Here is a 20,149-nt window from a genome sequence, read left to right on the forward strand (position 1 = left end):
CTCGCTACTTCTCGTCCTCATAAATTCTAAGTTCGAATGGTACCTTCAAAAGGTACTCCGACGTTCAAGTGAGATTTTGGTATTCGACACCCAGTGTATTCAGTATAGATTGATGACATTCTTGATTTTTTTTTAATCTGTGTCTATTTATTTGATTATTATGAACCCTTTGTTATTAGACCAAATTAAGGATATGGACCGCAATTAAGGATATATTACATAGTGTTTAGTTGTTGATTAGCCTTGCTAATCTTCTTATTTCGGTATTCAACACTCGGTGTATTCAGTATAGAATGATGACGTACCTGATTTTAGGAATTTGTACTTATTTATATGATTATCATAGATCCTTTATTATTATGTCAAATTAAGGATATAGAACGTAATTAAGAATATATTACCTAGTGTTTAGTTATTGATTAGTCTCACCAATCTTCTTAGAATATGACGGTATCGGTCAATCTTGACCGGACATTGGACTTTCACTCGGTCGTTCGGTTTTGATAGATACAAACTCAATTTTTTTTTCCTAAATTTTCTAGAATTAGTATATTATTTTTTCAATGAAAAATAACAACACTTAATTAGGCGGAGAGACTAATTAGGAAATTTTAAACCTAAAAGTTATTCAGGCTGTTAAACATCAAAATCATGATTAAGCAATAAAATTACATCACTTATCAATAATGTTGCACAAAATCTGAAGCAAATACAATTATTTATTTGGAGTGGCAAGTGGCATAGCTGGCGCGTGGCTTACGACGCAGAGGAGTCGCGTGGCGAGTGGCAGACGCGTTAACACGAAGCATGCAATTCTGAGCTGAAGAAAAAGGCTTCTCCCTCTTTCTTCTCTTCTCTCTCTGACTTCCCACACCACACCACTCACTTTCTCTCTCTTCTCTCCATGTCTTCTTCCTCACATCAAACGTAGTTTTTTTTTTTTTTTTTTAATCTTTACCCGAGTTTTACTCTCGCAAAGTGGTGAGAAGCTTATTTGTCTATATCTTTTATTTATTTATTTTGATTTCTCCTTCAATTCGATGAATGGCTCTTGAGATCTTGCAATTGGAGCTTCCATTTGTGCAATATTTTTATCGCCAGATCGACCCTTTTTCGTTTACTTAACTGGGAGAAGTTACTTGTGAATTTTCTCCAATAAAAATGGTTTTTTTTTTGGTGGGGTGTTTTGATTAGCTGCTTTTGGCCTCTGTTCAGGTTTATTTGGGGAAGTTTGATTTGGGAAATGAACAAAGGACAGTCACCGGAGCCTCTTGATTTCTTCATCTGGACTGTTGAGGTTAATCATTTCTCTCCCTCACTCAATTGATGTGCTTATTTTTTATTTTTTGTTTATGCTTTCTAATGACAAAAACCATTCCTTGTGATCTCCTTTTGTGTGATTTGTACTTTTCACATGTAATCAGGTTTCTTGCAACAGTTAGTTTAACTATTGTTGGGTTCATAACTTCAACTTTCTCCATGGTTGGCTTTCTGTGATACTCATTTGTTTCTCTGGTAACAAGTAAAAGTGGAGATTTAATTTTGTTCTCTTATGTCGGAAAATTTGAACATAGTGTTGTCTAATCAAGTTGGAAATTTGGTGGATGATGTTCAAGCTTGTGCTTGCATTATTTCATTTAATTCTGAATCTCATCTTCTCCCTCTTCTTGTCACAAGTTATCTGGTATTTATATTGAATTTTCAGTTTTTGCCTTGTTCCATTCTTCAGTTTGACACTCGCAGTTTCTAAGATCATTTCAAAATTGAGGGGTTTAATATTCTTTCAAGAACATAGTAGATTACATTGAAAGTTTACTTACCCTTTTGTGCAGCACACCATAGGTGTAAATCTTCGTTTGATGACTTCCCACTCCAAAGCTATATTCATCTTTCTATGATCATTGGATTTTTGGACTCTTTTGTTGCAACTGGGTTTTGGAAACATAGCATCTGAAACTAGTTTGCCAGTTTATTATTTTTATCTTGATTATGCCCTTAGTCCATGTTCCTCTATCTGTGATTTATCCTTGTTGTCAGTTACTCCGTTAAGTATGTTATTAAGCCCAGAGCAAGGTATCATCTCGTAATTCTCCTTTGATGTGTGTATCAAGGTCCCAAGATTGCGGTATTATTTTACTCATGTATTGTGTATGGTTCTAGCTATGTGTTGTCAAGTGTTTAATACAAGCTTATTCAGCACTATATAGGTCTAGACGCTTTAACAGAGTTGATGCACAGTTAATCAATGACTGATATTATCTAGTCTGGAATGCTTCCTCATATTTTCGTTTAATTCATTTATGTTGCTAACTGTATGATGAATTGTGCAAATTACACAAGAGTTATGTTGACAAGGATCCAAGCTTGGTGAATTAACCTTTCAATTTACTTCTTCTTGGTGAATATAAATGTTGTTGCTGCTATACAAGCATATCGTACAGTGCATCTCCATGTAACAGCTGCATTCTTGCTTATCTCGTGTGTTTTATCAGGATGTTGGCTTGTGGCTGGAGACTATAAATCTTGGTAGTTACCGCCAAATTTTTAAAGAAAATGGTGTTAATGGAGAATACCTGGAAGGCATGTCCATGTTTACCACTGAACAGATCCTACGTTTTATAAGACGTTGCCACATGAAGTGGGGAGACTTCATCACATTGTGCAAAGAATTAAGACGGATTAAAGGTCTCTTTCTCTCTCTCTCTCCTCTGCCTTTTTAAACAGTAAACAGACAAACACTTGTCAATAAACTCTCATTTAACATTTTCATTTTTACCTATCTGTTTTGTGCTCCTCCCCTGGTTAGGTAAGGCATGATCATTGATGTTGTCACAATCACTTTGTGCTATTTGAACAATCTATAAGGAAACATGGATATACTAGAAAAATGATTAAAGTAGACATCTTATATTGCTGTATCATTGTGAGATATATCTAGATATTTTTTTAATAAAAACTTTCATGTTAGGCATCACTATGCAACAGATATATCTAGAATTTTGATAACTTGCCTATTAGTTTATTGGTACTGCTGTCATTTCATTACAGACAACAACCATTAAAGGGTCTCATCATAGCACATCATTCTCTATATTGTGCAGCATCAAGACAAGCTGTGAATTACATTTTCTAAAAAGTACTCCTTCCTTATATATATGGGTTTTTAGACTTTAAAATCATTTGTGATTTTCCAATTGGATTTCACATTGTTTTTCCAAATTAGTGTTCCTGTTAAACATTTTCCTTTACCAAGTGAAAAACATAAATAGTTTGTGCAGTGTTACTTTCTTATTTGGCTCCTGCAGTATCATGAGTTTCTTCTCATTTAGCTCCTCTCAATATAAAGATTTTTCTATCTGGTCTCTCATTTAGAGGGGCCAGATGATTTTTTTTTAATATTTAAGAATGATCAAATGATGGTTTTTCACACAGATATCTAATAGGAATTTATCCTATGATCACATCATTCTATTCATAATATGATGCCATGACATGCTAAATTCCTTTTGAATGCTTATGTCAAAAAAATCACACTGACAACAAGTAAAACTCCAAAAATCAAACAGAAGACCATCAGAGGGATCATTTTGGTAACAAAAGATGGCTGAATCAAATATGAAAATAGGTTAGTGTCATTTTTTAAAGACCAAATTATATTATTATACAGGGTGAAGTGATCCAGAACATGATTGTGAAGACGTCCATTCCTAAACATGTGATATGTTTATATATAAGGAGACATGAAATGTACATATGCCTCTTGTGTTTGTTGTGTTGTGACTTTTCTTGCAAGATGATATATTCCTGTTATAACATTGAAAAAGAGAAGTGGGTGCTTACCCCCAGTAAAGTTCAAGAAAATGGCTTTATCTGTTACCTGCTCCTAACCTATGATGGCCATGTTGGTGTCTGTAGTGGCTTGTCTGAAAGGGGAGCAGAAGGTCCGGCGGCCATGGTGGGCACCGGCATGCCTATCCACGGTGTTCTTAAAGGTTGCAAAATCCAACAGACAATCAAGAGTTGTTTCCTTGAAGCTGGAACCATGATACAAAAAATCTCTCCAAGTGTACCAGTGTACGTATAGCAAATTTCTTTTTGCCTAGAAAACAAAGATAGGAAAGAACTTTTTCTAGCCCTTTTATATATATATTATATATTTTTTTCCTTTGGATTCCAAAACCTGGTTGTTTTTTCTCCTCTGGAGAACTGTTATGTTGTAGAAGATCCTTGTGCACTAATTTCCAGTGCTGTGTAATTATGTATTCTATTATATGTGAACGAAAGTTATATATGCCGTTTCTCTTCAACTTCTAAAACCTCCATATTTGGATGTCTTCATATCCCTGTATCAGTAGTAGTTAGTTTCTTTATAGCAGTTCAATGATTTGATATTTTCCAAACACATGGGGACCTACAAGTTTTTAACCCTTTGAAAAATACAACAGAACAATGATGAAATGTAGTAACACTTTTTACTATGCACTTTTCATAAATTTGTCATCTTGGAATGAAACAGTGCACATTGGGCTATGGTTTCAAAGAATTCACCTCTCATTTCTGACTTGCAACCGAAAGTAAACGAAATTTGCTTCCTTTATTGATTTCAACTGTTTTCATTTACTAGTTCTTGTTGGGTTATACAAAGTGCTTTTGGTTGAATGAAGAGAAATATTCATCTATAAATTGTTTAAGGGTAATGAATGACTAATAAAAAATGATTACAATATTCGTCTGAGAGATTGAAGATAATAACTTATCTTTGATTAAAGATAATAACATATTGATAAAAAAGATAAGGACATTTTTGAGATAAGAACATTTAATAGTGATTAAAAATTTCATCTTATAAATAGTTTTTAAAAGATTTAGGATTTATACTTACTTGTTTACTTATTAAGTATCAAAATTGTTTTATAATGTATTTCATAAAATTGAGGTACGTTTAAAATTCTATTTTTAATAATAATCACTATTTAATAATAAAAAAATGATAATAACTCTCTTATCACAAGATGTTAATAGTAGCATATTTTTAATACATTTTAAAATGAATTATTTAATATCATTTACAAGTATTAAAAATTATAAAATAGTTTTGTATTTATGTTGTGTTTAGATGAATAATTTTAATAGGATAGTTTTTTTTTTTGAAGAATTTAAAATGCTTTATAGTAAAATACATCTTTAATACTCAAAAGAGAAAATTAAATCCATATATATATATATATATATATTACATACAATTAAATTGCCTCTCTAAACTAATAATTTAAAATTTTTAAAGTTATCTAAACAAAATATTTTAAAGAGTGAACATAATTTAAATTAAGACAATTCAATTTTTCAATCACTTTTTTAAATTTTGAGTCCAAACACAACTTTAATGAATTTTACTCCTAATGTTATATATTTTGATAAATTTGATGATTGACGCTGTAGAATAGTTTTACAAAACTATTTTCATTATGAGTGCATATAATTTTTTCCCTCTAAATTTTAAATTAACAGTAAAAAAAAATGTGATGATTTCGATAATTTTTTTTTTTTTTGCCAATATTTCTTTTTAGTCATTTATGCAACATCCACCAAACGACAGAAAGTGAAAGTTTTAAGTAAAATAAGTAAATTTGTTCATTAAATCTTTCAAAACCAATTAAAATTTAGTACTTCTCTCTCTCCATATATATATATATATAACCTTTTAACTAGAGAATAATTTATTAGTATATAATAATAATAATAATAATTTTTGTTATGAATGTTACGAACAATGTAAAGTTTGTTTGTATGAATACAAATATATAAAAATATAGTTTGTACTTTTATTGCAAGTATTATGTGTTTAAGGGTATTTCTTTCTGCACCTCTTAATTTCTTTTCTCACCCCTACATTTTTTAAAATACAAAAATATAATAATTTTTGGATGATTTTAGAATAAAAGTTTAATAAGAAAAGGTATTTTCAGAATAAAAGTTCTGTGAAATATTCTTTCCGTAATATATTTTTTAATTTTCAGAATAATAAATTTGGAATTCATAAAATATGTTACGAAAAGTATATATTTCTGAAAGAATAATCTGGTTGTCACTGTTAAGGGGTAAAATGGTCTTTTTAAAGAATGTTGGGGTGTAGGAAGCCATTTGTTGGGTGCAGGAAGAAACTGTCTGTGTTTAAGTGTAGATATTTTATTACAATTAAAAATTACAAAAAACCAGCGTCTGTTACTTGTCTTCCTTTTCCCTCTCGTGATTCAAATGGCGAAAACCTCATAAACCCTAACATCTGGCGCTACTCAGTGATCGTCATGTTTTCTTGCGGAGCGAAGAAGAGCAATGCTCGCGTTAGGAGAGACCAAGCTCGCGGTTCGCCGGTGCCAGATTTTCCGGTCACTCCTGCGCGAGCCTCTTTCAACGACACCGCCGTTCCCAATCGCCCTAGCTCCGGCACTCCCGCTCCTTGGGCTCCTCGTTTATCTGTCCTTGCCAGGTACTCGTTCATTTCCTCATTTGCCAAAATCTGCCTCGAAAATCGCGTTCTGCTTCTGACTGTTTTCCGTTTTCCTTGCGTAGGGTTCCCCAGGTCAACCGAAGTGGAAAAGGAGACGACGCTGATCTTACCAAACCTGTTTTCGTCGGCGAGTTTCCGCAAGTGGTTCGAGATGAGCAGAACATTTTGCTGCACAAGCGAATTCCCGGTGAGAACAATTTGACTTGTCTATTGATTGCGTTAGTTGGCACGTGTGTTAATTCCTTCAGATTTTGAAGTAAATTGAGTTTGATGTGTTTGAGATTATGGTGTAACGCAATGCAGTTGAAGATCGCGCGTGTGGTGGGATTGACAAGAGCACGTCACTCGCTTGGATTATCTGCGGGAACAGGGTCTACCTTTGGAGTTATCTGTCCCCCGCATCCTCCATGAAATGTGTGATCCTTGAAATTCCTCTGAATGAGGCTGATGTTAGCAGAAATGACGCTGGTAGTTGGATACTTCGTGTTGTTAATTGTGATGTCGCGTCTGTGGGAAGGAATGAGGTTGCCAAACAGTGCAACTCTGCTGCTGTAGTTTTGTGTAATTGTCAAACTCGGGCTGTTATTTATTGGCCTGACATTTATTCTCAGCCGCTTGCTCCGGTAACTAGTCGAGCATCTTCTAGTGAGCTGGGCGCTGTTTTTACTCCTGATGGGAAAGCTTCCTTCAACAGGCAGCGGCGTCAAAGTAAGCTAGCAAGTGGTTTGAGTGGATTGTTCATGTTTAACTCTATGATTGCTTCTACTGTTCCCAATCGTAAGTTTGCATGTGTTGCCCTTGCGTGTAGCTCAAGTGGTGAGCTCTGGCAGTTTCAATGCACTCCTACTGGCATTCACCGAAGGAAAGTGTTTGAAAATATTACTCATTTCCATCCTCAACGGGGTGAATCAGTTCAAACTGTGAGCAATGTCGGGTACCCAAGGTCTCTGACTTGGGGTTTCCCGCATTATTCTACTCGGGAAGCAAATAGGCAGTTCCTGGTGTTGACAGACCATGAGATACAGTGTTTCAGAGTAGAGTTTGATTCTGATATACCTGTTTCAAAGCTTTGGTCTCAGGAAATTGTTGGAACAGATGCTGAGGTTGGCATTAAGAAGGATCTGGCTGGTCAAAAGAGAATATGGCCTCTTGATATGCAAGTAGATGATCATGGTAAGGTCATTACCATTCTTGTTGCAACCTTCTGCAATGACCGGATTAGCAGTTCAAGCTACATGCAGTATTCTCTCCTGACCATGCAATATAAATCAGTGCTGGGTTCAGAGACAACAAATGACAAGGTTTTGGAGAAAAAAGCCCCTATCGAGGTGATAATACCAAAAGCTAGAGTTGAAGATGAGGATTCCTTGTTTTCCATGAGGCTTCGAATAGGGGGCAATCCTTCAGGGTCTACAGTCATAATATCTGGAGATGGAACAGCAACTGTCTCCCATTATTATAGGAACTCTACACGACTCTATAAGTTTGATTTACCCTACGATGCTGGTAAAGTGCTAGATGCTTCAATCCTTCCTTCTGCAGATGATTATGAAGAAGGTGCATGGGTGGTATTAACAGAGAAAGCAGGAATATGGGCAATACCAGAGAAAGCTGTCATTCTTGGAGGGGTGGAACCACCTGAGAGAAGCTTATCTCGGAAAGGCAGCTCTAATGAAAGATCTGCACAAGAAGAGATAAGAAATCTTACATTTGCAGGTAATGTTGCTCCCAGAAGGGTTAGCTCTGAAGCATGGAGTGCTGGAGATAAACAGAGGACGGTTTTGAGTGGGATTGGACGTCGTACTGCACAAGATGAAGAATCAGAAGCTTTGTTGAATAATCTTTTCAATGAATTTTTATCATCTGGTCAAATTGATAGGTCTCTTGAAAAGCTAGAAACTTCTGGTTCATTTGAAAGGGATGGGGAAACCAATGTTTTTGTTCGGATGAGCAAATCGATTATAGACACCCTAGCTAAACACTGGACAACTACCAGAGGTGCAGAGATTTTAGCCATGGCTGTTGTTTCCACCCAACTCTTAGAAAAGAAGCAGAAACATGAAAAGTTCCTTCACTTTCTTGCCTTGTCCAAATGCCACGAGGAGCTGTGTTCTAAGCAGAGTATGAAATCTTCAGTCTATTCACCAAAAGTTCATTTGCTTTTATTTGATCTTCAAACAATTTCTCTTGTAATCATACTTATCCAACTAACTAGTTTAATCATCTTTGAATTGGTCCTTAGTTGTTACATGATGTGGATGTGTAACTCCATATATGCTTAATTTATCTGCCAACCTGCTTTATAAAATAAAATTAACCAGCTGCCTCTTTAGATCTATTTGTTACAGATTGTGCTGATGGTAAAATAATCAAACTTTTCAGGATGACTTTGTGCAGAGTATATCATGAGTAATAGTAGAGTGTTCTTTCACTAATAGCTTTTTGACTTTTGTAAATTGTGTGAAATGCATATGAATATAATCTCAATTATTATCATGCTCCTTTGACTCTTCATCATGTTTGAATAAAATCAAAGGCATGAAGTTTGTGCTGGGACTAAATGATTAGAGGTTTAATTTCCTTATTTTTTAACCTCACGTGTGAGTTTTAAGAAAAAAGTAAGCTTGATGATAGAGGGAAGTAGTAAATGAAATCCTAAAATAAATTTGGTTGTTGACTAGATGACTTTTGTAGTTTAGATTTTAGGTATGCACATGGATTCTCAGTTCATGTTGTTTGACTTCTTAGGGTGGGATTGTATGTGAAGGCACATTTTATTTATGATTTTGTAGTTGATGAATCCTGGCAATCTTTTTAGTTGATGAATAGATTAAGGCAGTGAATAAATAATTATAGGTTCAGGTAAAATGCAAGATAAAAACAGCACATTGACAACAAGAAGTGGATATTCCATGACTGTATGATGCTTTTTTGATTGCCAGGACATGCCTTACAAATTATTTTAGAGCATGGTGAAAAGTTATCTGCAATGATTCAGCTGAGGGAGCTTCAAAATATGATCAGCCAAAATCGATCAACTAATGTTGACTCCTCAAAATCTAGTTCTGACATTCAGATGTCAGGTGCCCTTTGGGATATGATACAGTTAGTTGGTGAGAGAGCTCGTCGAAACACTGTCCTTCTGATGGATAGAGACAACGCTGAAGTGTTCTACAGTAAGGTTTCAGATCTTGAAGATCTCTTCTACTGCTTAGATAAAGAGTTAGAGTATGTAATAAGACCAGAGCACCCGTTAGCAATCCAGATCCAGAGGGCATGTGAACTCTCTACTGCATGTGTTACCATAATTAGGACATGCTTCAACTATAAGAATGAGAACAGATTGTGGTATCCTCCACCTGAGGGTTTAACACCTTGGTATTGTCAACCTATTGTACGGACTGGGATTTGGAGTGTTGCATCTGTCCTGCTTCACTTGTTAAATGAAACATCTGGACTTAATAAAACCACAAAATTAGACTTGTATAATAATTTGGAAGCACTCGCTGAAGTTCTACTTGAGGCATATTCTGGTGCCGTTACAGCGAAGAATGAGTGTGGAGAAGAACACAGAGGTCTGTTAAATGAATATTGGGAGAGGCGAGACACCCTTCTTGAATCTCTATATCAGAAAGTTAAAGAATTTGAAGATGCTCAGAAGGTTATTATTTTATTTTGCTTACCTTACCCTTGCAATCCTGGTGTAGAATTGATATATATCGTACAGTTGGTCTTTTGTACAGGATTCGTTTGAAGTAGCTGGAGAGCATAATGACGAGACCATAATGAAGCTTACTTCACAACTGCTATCAATTGCTAAACGGCATGGATGTTACAAAGTTATGTGGACAGTTTGTTGCGATGTGAATGATTCAGAATTACTGAGAAATATTATGGTATGACTAATTTTATTATTTGCTGTGATGTTGTGCACCCATGCTGCTTTTATTCCCTCTTTTCTAGATATTTGCAAATTGCAATTATTGTTTTCTTTGCATATCATTCTGTTACTAATAGGGCTTTAGGATTCAATAGAAGTCCGCTGGGAAGAAATTTTTGCACTTCTAAAACTTTTGCTATAATGAAGCAATAATAACGATTTTATCCTGATCTAGAGCTAGAGTCAGTGCACAAAATGCCTCTTAAAAGAATAAATATCTGTTATTAAGAACCAACCACAAACCTCAGTTCCACCAAATTTTTACAGCTCCAGTATCCCTTCTTTCTATTGAAATCTTTATATATTTTGTGAACTCTTACACAAGACATACCAAGAAAAGTGCCTTATTTTGGACACAACACCTGAAATTTGTTACTAGTAGTAACTTAGTGGTTTGCAGTTACATTGCTGACAACTCCCAATGTCGAATAAAACCATGGCCTTTCACAGAAAGTTGGTTATTGGAAAATGATAATTTATGATATCTATATGGTATTCTTTAATCTTAAGGATCTATGTACTATGTGTTTCCATTTTTTCAGAAATTTATTCTTGCTTATGTCTCAACGGTTTGTGTGCAGCATGAAAGCCTGGGACCTAATGGGGGATTTAGTTACTATGTCTTTAAGAGACTCCATGAAAGCAGACAATTTTCTCAACTTTTAAGGCTAGGGGAAGAATTTCCCGAAGAGCTATCCCTTTTCCTGAGGGAGTATCTAGATCTTCAATGGCTTCATGATTTGTTCCTTCATCAATTTTCCTCTGCTACAGAATCACTTCATACATTGGCGCTCACACAAAACATGCAATCTAATCCAGTCGCAGAAGAGGAAGGAGAACAGGAGTGTACGAAGATGAAACTAAAATTGACTGACAGAAAAAATCTTTTATATCTATCTAAGATTGCTGCCTTTGCAGGTATGGTGCTGTGTTTTTCATCTGTTATGGTGATTACTTCCTTTCTCTTCATTCTATTTTATATTTCTTTAGATCTTTTCATTCAAATTCTAGTAGTAACTCGTTAATATCTACTTTTTTTTGGGATAATAGACATTAATAAATTGCATTTGCTATAGATAAATAGTTACCTTTTCTTTGGTACAGCTGGTAAAGATGCCGGTACTCAAGTCAAGGTCGACCGCATCGAGGCTGATTTGAAGATTCTAAAATTACAGGTAAATTTGAGTGACTTCTGCATAGAGTCTTGTGTGACTGTTTTATCTGCCCTTTAGGTATAAGATTAGTGATTTAATATTTACTTTGTTTCGTGAGAACTTGGTTAACTTGGCGCTGGTAAATAAGCCTTGTTGCACTCTTTTAAGAGTCCTCTTTATCCTTATTTACGTGCTTTACCTGTAGGAGGAAGTAATGAAACGATCTCCTTCCATTGAGGATACGCAACTAGTTGAAGACGAGCTGCTTCATCCTGAAGACTTGATTAAACTGTGTCTGGAAAGCGAAGATCAAGAGCTCTCACTGTGGGCCTTTGACGTTTTTGCATGGACTAGTTCCTCTTTTCGGAAGATCCACAGAAAACTTTTGGAGGATTGTTGGAAAAAAGCTGCTAGTCAGGATGATTGGAGTGAATTCCACGATTCCTACAGAGCTGAAGGATGGAGTGACCAGGAAATCCTGCAAAACTTGAAAAATACAACACTTTTCCAGGCTTCAAGTAGGTGTTATGGATCTCAAAGTGAAACATTTGAAGAAGGGTTTGATCAAGTATTGCCCTTGAGGCAAGAAAACATGGAGACTTCTATTTTGGGCGATATGGGTAGTTCAGTTGAAACAATATTGATGCAGCACAAGGATTTTCCAGTTGCTGGCAAACTTATGCTAATGGCGATAATGCTTGGTAGCGAGCATGGTTGTGACATGAGAATCGAAGAAGGGCCTTCCCCAATGGATTAACGTGAATAGAGATCATTCCTAACCGTAATACAAGTTGGTGTATGTTTTGTTCTGACATGGAATATGCCGTTGTTTTGATCGTTCCTCTTCCATGCACTGCATTCACAACACAACCCTGCATCAGATATTGGTAAATGGTGTTGGGTAGAAGATATGCCGCAATCACAAATACGCCATTATCGAAAGTGAAATGCTTCTTGCATTCTGGTCTTGCATACCCCTCCAGGTACATTGTTTGGTAAATGGAAAATGGTTGTGATTTTTGTTTTTTATATATTCAAAACAAAAAGAGCAGTGTAAGAATGGGGTAGTTAATGCCTTGCAAATAACATTCTTGATATTGAAATCGAAACTAACTAGATCATATCAGTATAGGGTTTAGAATGGTGTTTTTATCACTGGTGAAAATATATGAACTGAAAATGAAAATAAGTCCTTAGAAATGTGCCAGTGACTTTAAAATTGTCATCTAACCTAAATATTTGAATATTGACAAATCTTTTTATTCTTAGGCATCAGTGAGATGACCTAGTTTTGTTTCTGATATTGATTTTAATAAATGTTTTCAGAAATATTTATTCTTATCACTGGTGGGATATTTATACTAACCTTGAAACTGGAATTTGAGAATAGAAAAAATTGATACAAATGAAGGGAAATAAAACATAAAAAGGATGTGAGTATGTTTTATTGTGGGGGAGGTTCTTCCTATCGTCTGTGGTAAAAATTATATGCAAATATGACATAAGATTAGATTATAAAAATAATATTTTTTGTCTGAGGTCAAAGTTTATTATGATAATTAATTTACTTCATTAAAATCAATCATCAGTTATATGACATTCTTTTGTAAATTATTGTAAAGTTCATTATGATTTTGTTTTTAAAAATGTTTTTAAGAATTAAAAAAAATGATATTTATAAATTACTTTTGACGTCTAAATAATATAAAAATTGAGTGTACAAAAGTAATGGATATGATGAGTAATTTATAAGCCCCTATTTCCACAAAGGAAGAACTGTTTTCTTATTTTAAAGGCCACAGATAATTAAATTTATAAATAAAACATTATAACAAATTTTGAATATAACTTTTTATCATGTGTATGACGTAAAAGACATTAAATAAGAAATCTGAATTGTTTTTTTTTAATTATATTTAAAAAATAAATATTAATACTTTTAATAAAATATATTCTACTTCCTTTGCGTAGACCCTTGATGTATAAGATAAAATATTATTAAGTGTTAATAAACCCTGTATATACTATAGAATTGTACATTAGCATAATAACCAGAGCTGAAAAACCATGTTATTAACTTTGTTATTGAAGTATAATCTGAAATATTCATTCCAAATAATCATTAACGATGATTTTTCAATTAATTGTGTTATAACTACAAAATACTTTTATACTTTATATTTTAATCGATACTCATGATATTTTCGTGACACAATTATTTTTTCATTGCAAATATGTTTTATCTATATTTTGTTAGATTTTTTAGAATAATATTTTCTGTTTAAAATTAAAAAATACACTAGACGGGTAATATGCTAATTTATTTACAGATTTATTTATACAAGTTACAACCTTATCCATTGTCAATCATTAATTCTCAACTCATAATACACATCTCACTATTCCAAAAACAAAGATAATTTAAAAAACAATTGATTTATGAATAAAATGAATTTAGGTTTTTGCATCATGGTATAATTTCTTTCGTTTATTAAAATAATAAATAAAATTTATTTATTTATATTTTTGGATAACTTTGTACGACTTTGTTTCCAAAAAGTCAAACGTGTGTTCTGATACAATTAAAAAAAGGCATAAAAGAGAATCTCCTTCAGATAAGCATTAAATATTGGCGATGCACCTTGTAAATTAATTCGTAAATATTGCTATCATTCCAATTTAGTTATTTTAAATTGTAACATTTTTAAAACTCTACCTTAAATAAAAACATTTTAATTATTGTACTTGTAGATAGGGTGTAGATACTACCTGGTATTACTTGGAATAATTATTTTATTTTTAGATTTTTTTTCTCGTACGTACTTATTTTTTTTCTAATATATTGTGAAAGAGCTAACTTAAAAGGTACATTATTCTTGTGTGACGACAAAAAATTATTTATAGTATTAATAATAGATTATTCTGTTGTGAATAGTACTATAGATAAAGTATGCTTATTATAAAAAACTTAAAAACATTTTTAGTAATGAGATTTATAATATAATAAATGAAAGTTTTAGTTAATATATTTATTATTTTAGCAAATGAAAGTAGCTTGTAAAAAAGATAAAAAAAATATTTTAGTAAGTAGTTGTAGTAAGTAAAGGATCCACCAACGAATATTCTTTTCAATACCCCACCAACAAAATCATGCCAAGTTACTATTTATCTAAAAATGAGTTACTATTTATCTAAAGAGCACTGATAATTTGACGTTCCAAATTACGCTTCTTCAAGTAATAAAAATATCATTTTACATTTCATAATCTCTATAATGTGAAAGTTGTAATTTGGAGCAATCCAAAAAGTGGGTGTCAAATAATATTTTTTCTTATCTAAAAATGGAAATAAATTATTAATAAACGAAAAAATTGTACCATTTTGGTGAAAAATTTACACATGGAAAAGAAAAATAAATATTTAATAATAAATAGTTTGATAAAGAAAAAGATAGAAAAATGATAAAGGCATACTCGATTCTAATTTTCTTAAAATAAGAAAATGATATAATATATCACTGTATCATTGTTTTCAAAAGCATACGCAATAAAAGAAAATAATAGAAAAGAGCCTCAAATCCAATTTTGTCCACGTGTGGTACAAAGCAACGCGTAGAACTATTTTGAAATTTTGCATAAAATTATTTTCTAGAATAAATGAACTCAAAACTCAAAACTGATGTAGAAAAATGTACCAACTTGTAACTATTAATTTCTTTTTTGGAAAATAATTTTTTTTGAGAAAAATACCCTTCAATTTCGTCTTTCTCCCGTTCAAATATCAATTTAGTACAAGCACTCATAACTTATATAAATAAATTATCACGTGATCAATATCTTTATGTAATTTTTTTTTAATCCACTAATACCTTGTTTTTGATTTGAAGTTAAAAATAATTTAAATATATATTCTTTCTTTATTTTTTTAAAATTATTTGTTAAAAATAAAACAAATTCAAATTAAAAATGTTTCCGTATGCCAATGTAGTTCTACATCGCTTAGGAATCGAGGTCAATGACAGTTTATATACTCCTTCCTCCCTTCAGCGGATAAAATCGTGATGGAGCATCAACCTTCAAAACGGACAATACTTCGAATGCAGTGATTGATCCTAGTGATGTTGTCCAACCGACTTGAGGTCGGAAAAAAAATTGTAAATGTGAAAAAAATGTATTTAAATGGTGTTAAGTTGCATTCTTAAATGATGTCGAATTATTAAAGGTAAAAGAAGAAATATATATGTTACATTGATTACGTTTGCAATCACTTAAATTTGTTATGCTATGAATTAATTAAAAACGAGCTTCCACTTAATTTTGAAAAAAATCATAGTTTTTTATGGCCACAGAAAGTTTGGCACTGATGCGTTATAGAAGAGATTAGTAATAACGCGTGAAGAAAAAAATGGTATTCGTAAATTGTCTTATAATTTCCATGGCCGGCCTCTGTTCGTTAAAACACTCTAAACTTAAGTTGCGTCCAAAAATCACTTTCTTCAAAAATGGCTTTCTTAAACAAACAAACGTGGCACATTCCCTCCATCCATCCATCGTAAACTGGTTCAATTAACGGTCAGATTTTCATGTCACGTTTTGATGATCTTATAGTATCACATGCATGCATGCCCTTGAGTTTTCACATATTTACCAAAATACCCAATTTGAAGCAATAAATAACCCCCTCCGTGTTGGCTAAATTATCAAATTATCGCTCTCATTGGATCCAAGCAATTGAGTTTCATTCTCCAATTGCATTTTTTAAATCTTCTGTGTCACAGTCTCATGGCTCATCTAGTTATGAGATTCTGTAGAAGAGTGGTGTTCATTGGAGAGTGACAACAATGTCAAAATAATTTTGTTTTACCTTCTTGCTAAACACCACGTGTGTTTTTGTTAGTAACAAACAAGGTTGTCTGAAAAATCCACTTTTGGATCTTTGTTTCCGAGAAAAGATTGTACAATCATTGTTGTTGTTGTTCTTCTTCTTGCTGCCAAAATAAGGAATTAACAAAAGACATGTCCCAAGAAAGCACGTCCTCAAGTGGTGGTGATTGTGGTGCCACCATTGAACTTGGTGCTACCTTACTTGGTTCTACTACCAAAGGGAAGTACACAAGGATATGGCGCAAGAGTTTATACATAAGGTGGTTCCTCATCTCCGCCAAGAAGCCAGCAACTTCCAGTGGCAACCATGAGTCTCCACCATCACCAGATTCACTACTTCCTTCAATACCGTTCCCTTCATTCTCTCCTGCTAGAACCTCCTCTTCCAGATCCTATGTTGCAGTTGATATAGAAGAGATTAGCAGTGATGCTGCTGGAATTGTGAGGGACCAGGCCTTGAATTCTCTTCCTGGTCTGGGTGAAGTTGACTTCGGTTCAACTCTCCTTGGTGGTCAACTTCAATACGCACAGGTACCAATTCATCCACATATTTGGTAGATCCCTTGTGCTTTACGCTGGCCAAACTAAACTGTCTAAATTTTTGGTTTTCTGAAGCTTTCAGGATGGATCTATCTACTAACTGTTGTTTGTGGGTGGGTTGAGAGAGATGTGTTTTGTTGACGGGGTTTTGTCTTTATGAACAGGAGCACCATGATTTTGAGGGGGGGAAAACCAGCATACCGTTACTAGACTTGTTCAACTCTTTGTTGAACAGCTACAAATGCTACCGTTGCACAATTTTGATGCTGTTGGTCTCAGCTGGGTTGTCATTCGCCATAGAGTTCAAGCAGGAGGGACCTAAACATGGTTGGCATGATGGTGTTGCTATACTATTTGCTATTCTCCTGCTGGTTCTGGGAAAATCAGTGGCAAACTTTTTGTGTGAGAGGAAAAAGTTGAAATTGGCGGGGAGAAAGCAGGAGTTGGAATGCAGAGTGAAACGAGGTGAAGAGTTCAAAGTGGTTCCCATATCTGATATTCAGGTGGGAGAGGCAGTGTTCCTGTGGCCAGGAGATGTGGTTCCAGCAGATGGTGAGCTTGCAAGTGATGGCATCCTTGTGCTGGCTGAGCTTCAGGAAATCAAAAGCAAGGAGCAGAATCCGTCTCTTGTAACTGGTTCAAAGGTGATTGGGGGTCAGGGATGGATGTTGGTAACATCAGTTGGAACCAAAACCAATTTGGCTAATATAGGTATCTGTAATTCTGAAAGGAGGGGTTTGTTGGAAAGGAAAATTGAGAAGCCAATTTCTTACATTGACATGGCTGCTCTTTCTGTCTCTGTACTGGTTGCATTTGTGGTGTTAGTTCGCCTGATTTATGGAAAAGATAGGAGCAATGCAGGGTTACCAGAAATGAAAGGGAAGGTCTCAATTGGCATTTTGATGAAAGTCCTTGAGAGAATTTTTCTGAGACCCCAGGGAAGGGTTTCCATTTTATCAGGTCTTGTTACTGTTGCAATACTTTGCGTGCAGCATGGAATGCCACTTGTGGTTACAATTTCTCTAAAGTACCAGATTGATAAGGAACTAAGAAACCAAGATGCAGTTCTTAATGATTTGTCTGCTTGTACTACAATGGGGTTGGTAACTGTCATCTGCATTGATGTGTCAGGGGAGCTAATATCCAAGCAAATGGAAGTTAGCAGAATATCTGTGGGAGAGGAAGATATCATGAGCATGGTTGAGGGAGCAGAAATAGAAAAATTACCAGTGCTTGACATGCTTAAAGTAGGGGTTGGTGTATCAGTCCTTGCACCAGAGATTTATCTTTCCCCTTTGTTCAATCCACTTGTTTCTTGGGCAGAAACAACATGGGAAATGAGCATGAGATCTTTCACCGAAGAAAAATTTGACATTCTTAAGCACAGCAAGTTGAATTCTGGCGGAGAAGGCAGTGGAGTTTTGGTGAGAAAAGATGGGGACAGTGAAGTTCTGCACTTGCACTGGAGTGGAGCTGCATCAGCAATATTGGAGATGTGTTCACAGTACCATGACAGTGAAGGGAATTGCCACGCCATGGAAAATCAGAGAATCAAATTTCTTCAGGTGATTAAAGACATGGAGGATAATGGACTCAGGCCAATGGCTTTTGCTTATAAACAAACAGATGGTGAAGAACTTGAGCAGGAAGAACTGATCTTATCTGGAGTGATAGGCCTGAAAGACACCAGCCAAGAATCCATAAAACCAGCTTTGGAAAGTTTGAGAAATGCTGAAAATGTGCAGATCAAACTGGTTTCGGAGGATGGCATTGAGAAATTGGAAGGCATTGCTTGTGAGCTAGGACTAGAACATGGTGTTGTGCTTGAAGGCAAACAACTTCAAGATTTGAATGAGGAAGCTAGATTAGTCGAAGTGGATCGGGCCCATGTGATGGCAAGATTCCTTCCTGAGGACAAACTTCTGATGATACAGTGCTTGCAAGAGAAAGGTAAGGTGGTTGCATTCATTGGAACAAGGTTGATGAATGATCATACCTCAGTTCTAAAAGTAGCTGATGTGGGGATAGTGCTTGATTCTCTAAGCACAAGAGTGGATAGAGAAAGTTGTGACATATCTATCAGATGCTTCAGTTCATTGGAACCCATTGTGATAGCTGGAAGAGGTAAATATCTCAACATTCAGAAGTTCATTCAACTTCAGCTGACATGTATCATATCAGGATCAGTCATAACCTTGCTTACAACATGTGCTGGAGATTCCCCTCTTGCACCATTCCAGTTGATTTGGGCGAATGTTTTGGTGTGCATTCTGGGTGGCCTAATGATGGTAATGACTTTAACCAACCAGGAACAGCTTTCTAAACAACCATCTGATCACAGGAACCAAAATATCATGGCCAAAGAAATCTGGAAAAGCATTGCCATTCAGGTACTATATCAGACTTCTGTATCAATGATACTTGAGTATGGGGGACATGTTACTGACTGGGAGAAAAAAGTTAGGGAAACCATGATCTTTAACACCTTCTTATTGTGCCAGATCGTCAATGTGCTCAACACCATGCAGTTGTTGAGAAAGGAAGTTCTTGTTCAGAGCTTCTATTTCTTGGGAGCCTTAGTTATATGTTTTCTGATGCAAGTGGTGGTGATTGAGTATGCTAAAGGCCTAGCAGATTGCATGCAGTTGAATGCTACAAAATGGGGTATCTGTGTCATGATTGGTGGTCTTGCATGGGTATTTGACTGGAGCATGAAGAATATTCTTCCAGTTCTTCTCAATCCCAACACCAATTATTCTTCACTTTCAATTATTACTTCACCTTCTTTCTTTCTTTCTCAAACTTTTTCATTTGTGATGCTACTTTTGTTCCCTATTGGACTATTTTTTAGTCAAATAGGCATGAACATGACACTTCGTTAGTGGCAGGAATCAACTTTACACGCCCACTGATTAGTCACATGAACATGACACTTAGTCAAATAGGCATATGTATGTGATAAATTTGTAGCAGCACCTTTGTATGTACTCATCATAGAATAATCATCTACTTCTACAACCTATGCATGTAGATAAGCTTCATTAGTTCATCATGTGAATCAATGTGAATTAAGCATTTACAGATTTATTCTATGTAGTTTTCATTAGAACTTCTTGTTTCTGTG

The 20,149-nt window shown here is 34.7% G+C and overlaps 3 protein-coding genes across 4 annotated transcripts; all 3 read left to right on the forward strand.

The window, feature by feature from the left end:
- Positions 1-746: 746 nt before the first annotated feature.
- On the forward strand, positions 747-4,307 carry LOC137823424 (uncharacterized). Its single transcript, XM_068628551.1, has 4 exons — positions 747-981; positions 1,216-1,297; positions 2,493-2,685; positions 3,916-4,307. The coding sequence occupies exons 2-4, from the start codon at positions 1,244-1,246 to the stop codon at positions 4,044-4,046; spliced, it is 378 nt and encodes a 125-aa protein (XP_068484652.1). The 5' UTR covers positions 747-981; positions 1,216-1,243; the 3' UTR covers positions 4,047-4,307.
- Positions 4,308-6,204: 1,897 nt separating this feature from the next.
- LOC137824083 (nuclear pore complex protein NUP133) lies at positions 6,205-12,723 on the forward strand. Its single transcript, XM_068629536.1, has 8 exons — positions 6,205-6,487; positions 6,571-6,695; positions 6,812-8,629; positions 9,451-10,169; positions 10,252-10,404; positions 11,030-11,366; positions 11,553-11,623; positions 11,808-12,723. The coding sequence occupies exons 1-8, from the start codon at positions 6,306-6,308 to the stop codon at positions 12,357-12,359; spliced, it is 3,957 nt and encodes a 1,318-aa protein (XP_068485637.1). The 5' UTR covers positions 6,205-6,305; the 3' UTR covers positions 12,360-12,723.
- Positions 12,724-16,300: 3,577 nt separating this feature from the next.
- On the forward strand, positions 16,301-20,115 carry LOC137825768 (calcium-transporting ATPase 12, plasma membrane-type-like). Of its 2 annotated transcripts, XM_068631543.1 has the most exons (3): positions 16,301-17,016; positions 17,190-19,415; positions 19,527-20,115. In XM_068631543.1, exons 1-3 carry the CDS (start codon positions 16,618-16,620, stop codon positions 19,905-19,907), a joined length of 3,006 nt encoding a protein of 1,001 aa, XP_068487644.1. In that variant the 5' UTR covers positions 16,301-16,617; the 3' UTR covers positions 19,908-20,115. The 2 variants fall into 2 exon arrangements, with proteins under 2 accessions (XP_068487644.1, XP_068487642.1); XM_068631541.1 differs by having other exon boundaries at positions 17,190-20,115.
- Positions 20,116-20,149: the final 34 nt, after the last annotated feature.

Source organism: Phaseolus vulgaris, chromosome 8, assembly GCF_000499845.2.
Source record: "Phaseolus vulgaris cultivar G19833 chromosome 8, P. vulgaris v2.0, whole genome shotgun sequence".
Classification (NCBI taxonomy): domain Eukaryota; kingdom Viridiplantae; phylum Streptophyta; class Magnoliopsida; order Fabales; family Fabaceae; genus Phaseolus; species Phaseolus vulgaris.

Coding starts and splice junctions, on each gene's coding strand:
- LOC137825768 (XM_068631541.1), top strand. CDS start 16,618: ATGTCCCAAGAAAGCACGTCCTCAAGTGGTGGTGATTGTGGTGCCACC. Junction 17,017..17,189: donor GTCAACTTCAATACGCACAG/GTACCAATTCAT, acceptor CTTTATGAACAG/GAGCACCATGATTTTGAGGG.
- LOC137824083 (XM_068629536.1), top strand. CDS start 6,306: ATGTTTTCTTGCGGAGCGAAGAAGAGCAATGCTCGCGTTAGGAGAGAC. Junction 6,696..6,811: donor GCTGCACAAGCGAATTCCCG/GTGAGAACAATT, acceptor AACGCAATGCAG/TTGAAGATCGCGCGTGTGGT. Junction 10,405..11,029: donor AATTACTGAGAAATATTATG/GTATGACTAATT, acceptor GTTTGTGTGCAG/CATGAAAGCCTGGGACCTAA.
- LOC137823424 (XM_068628551.1), top strand. CDS start 1,244: ATGAACAAAGGACAGTCACCGGAGCCTCTTGATTTCTTCATCTGGACT. Junction 1,298..2,492: donor TCTTCATCTGGACTGTTGAG/GTTAATCATTTC, acceptor GTGTTTTATCAG/GATGTTGGCTTGTGGCTGGA. Junction 2,686..3,915: donor AGAATTAAGACGGATTAAAG/GTCTCTTTCTCT, acceptor TGGTGTCTGTAG/TGGCTTGTCTGAAAGGGGAG.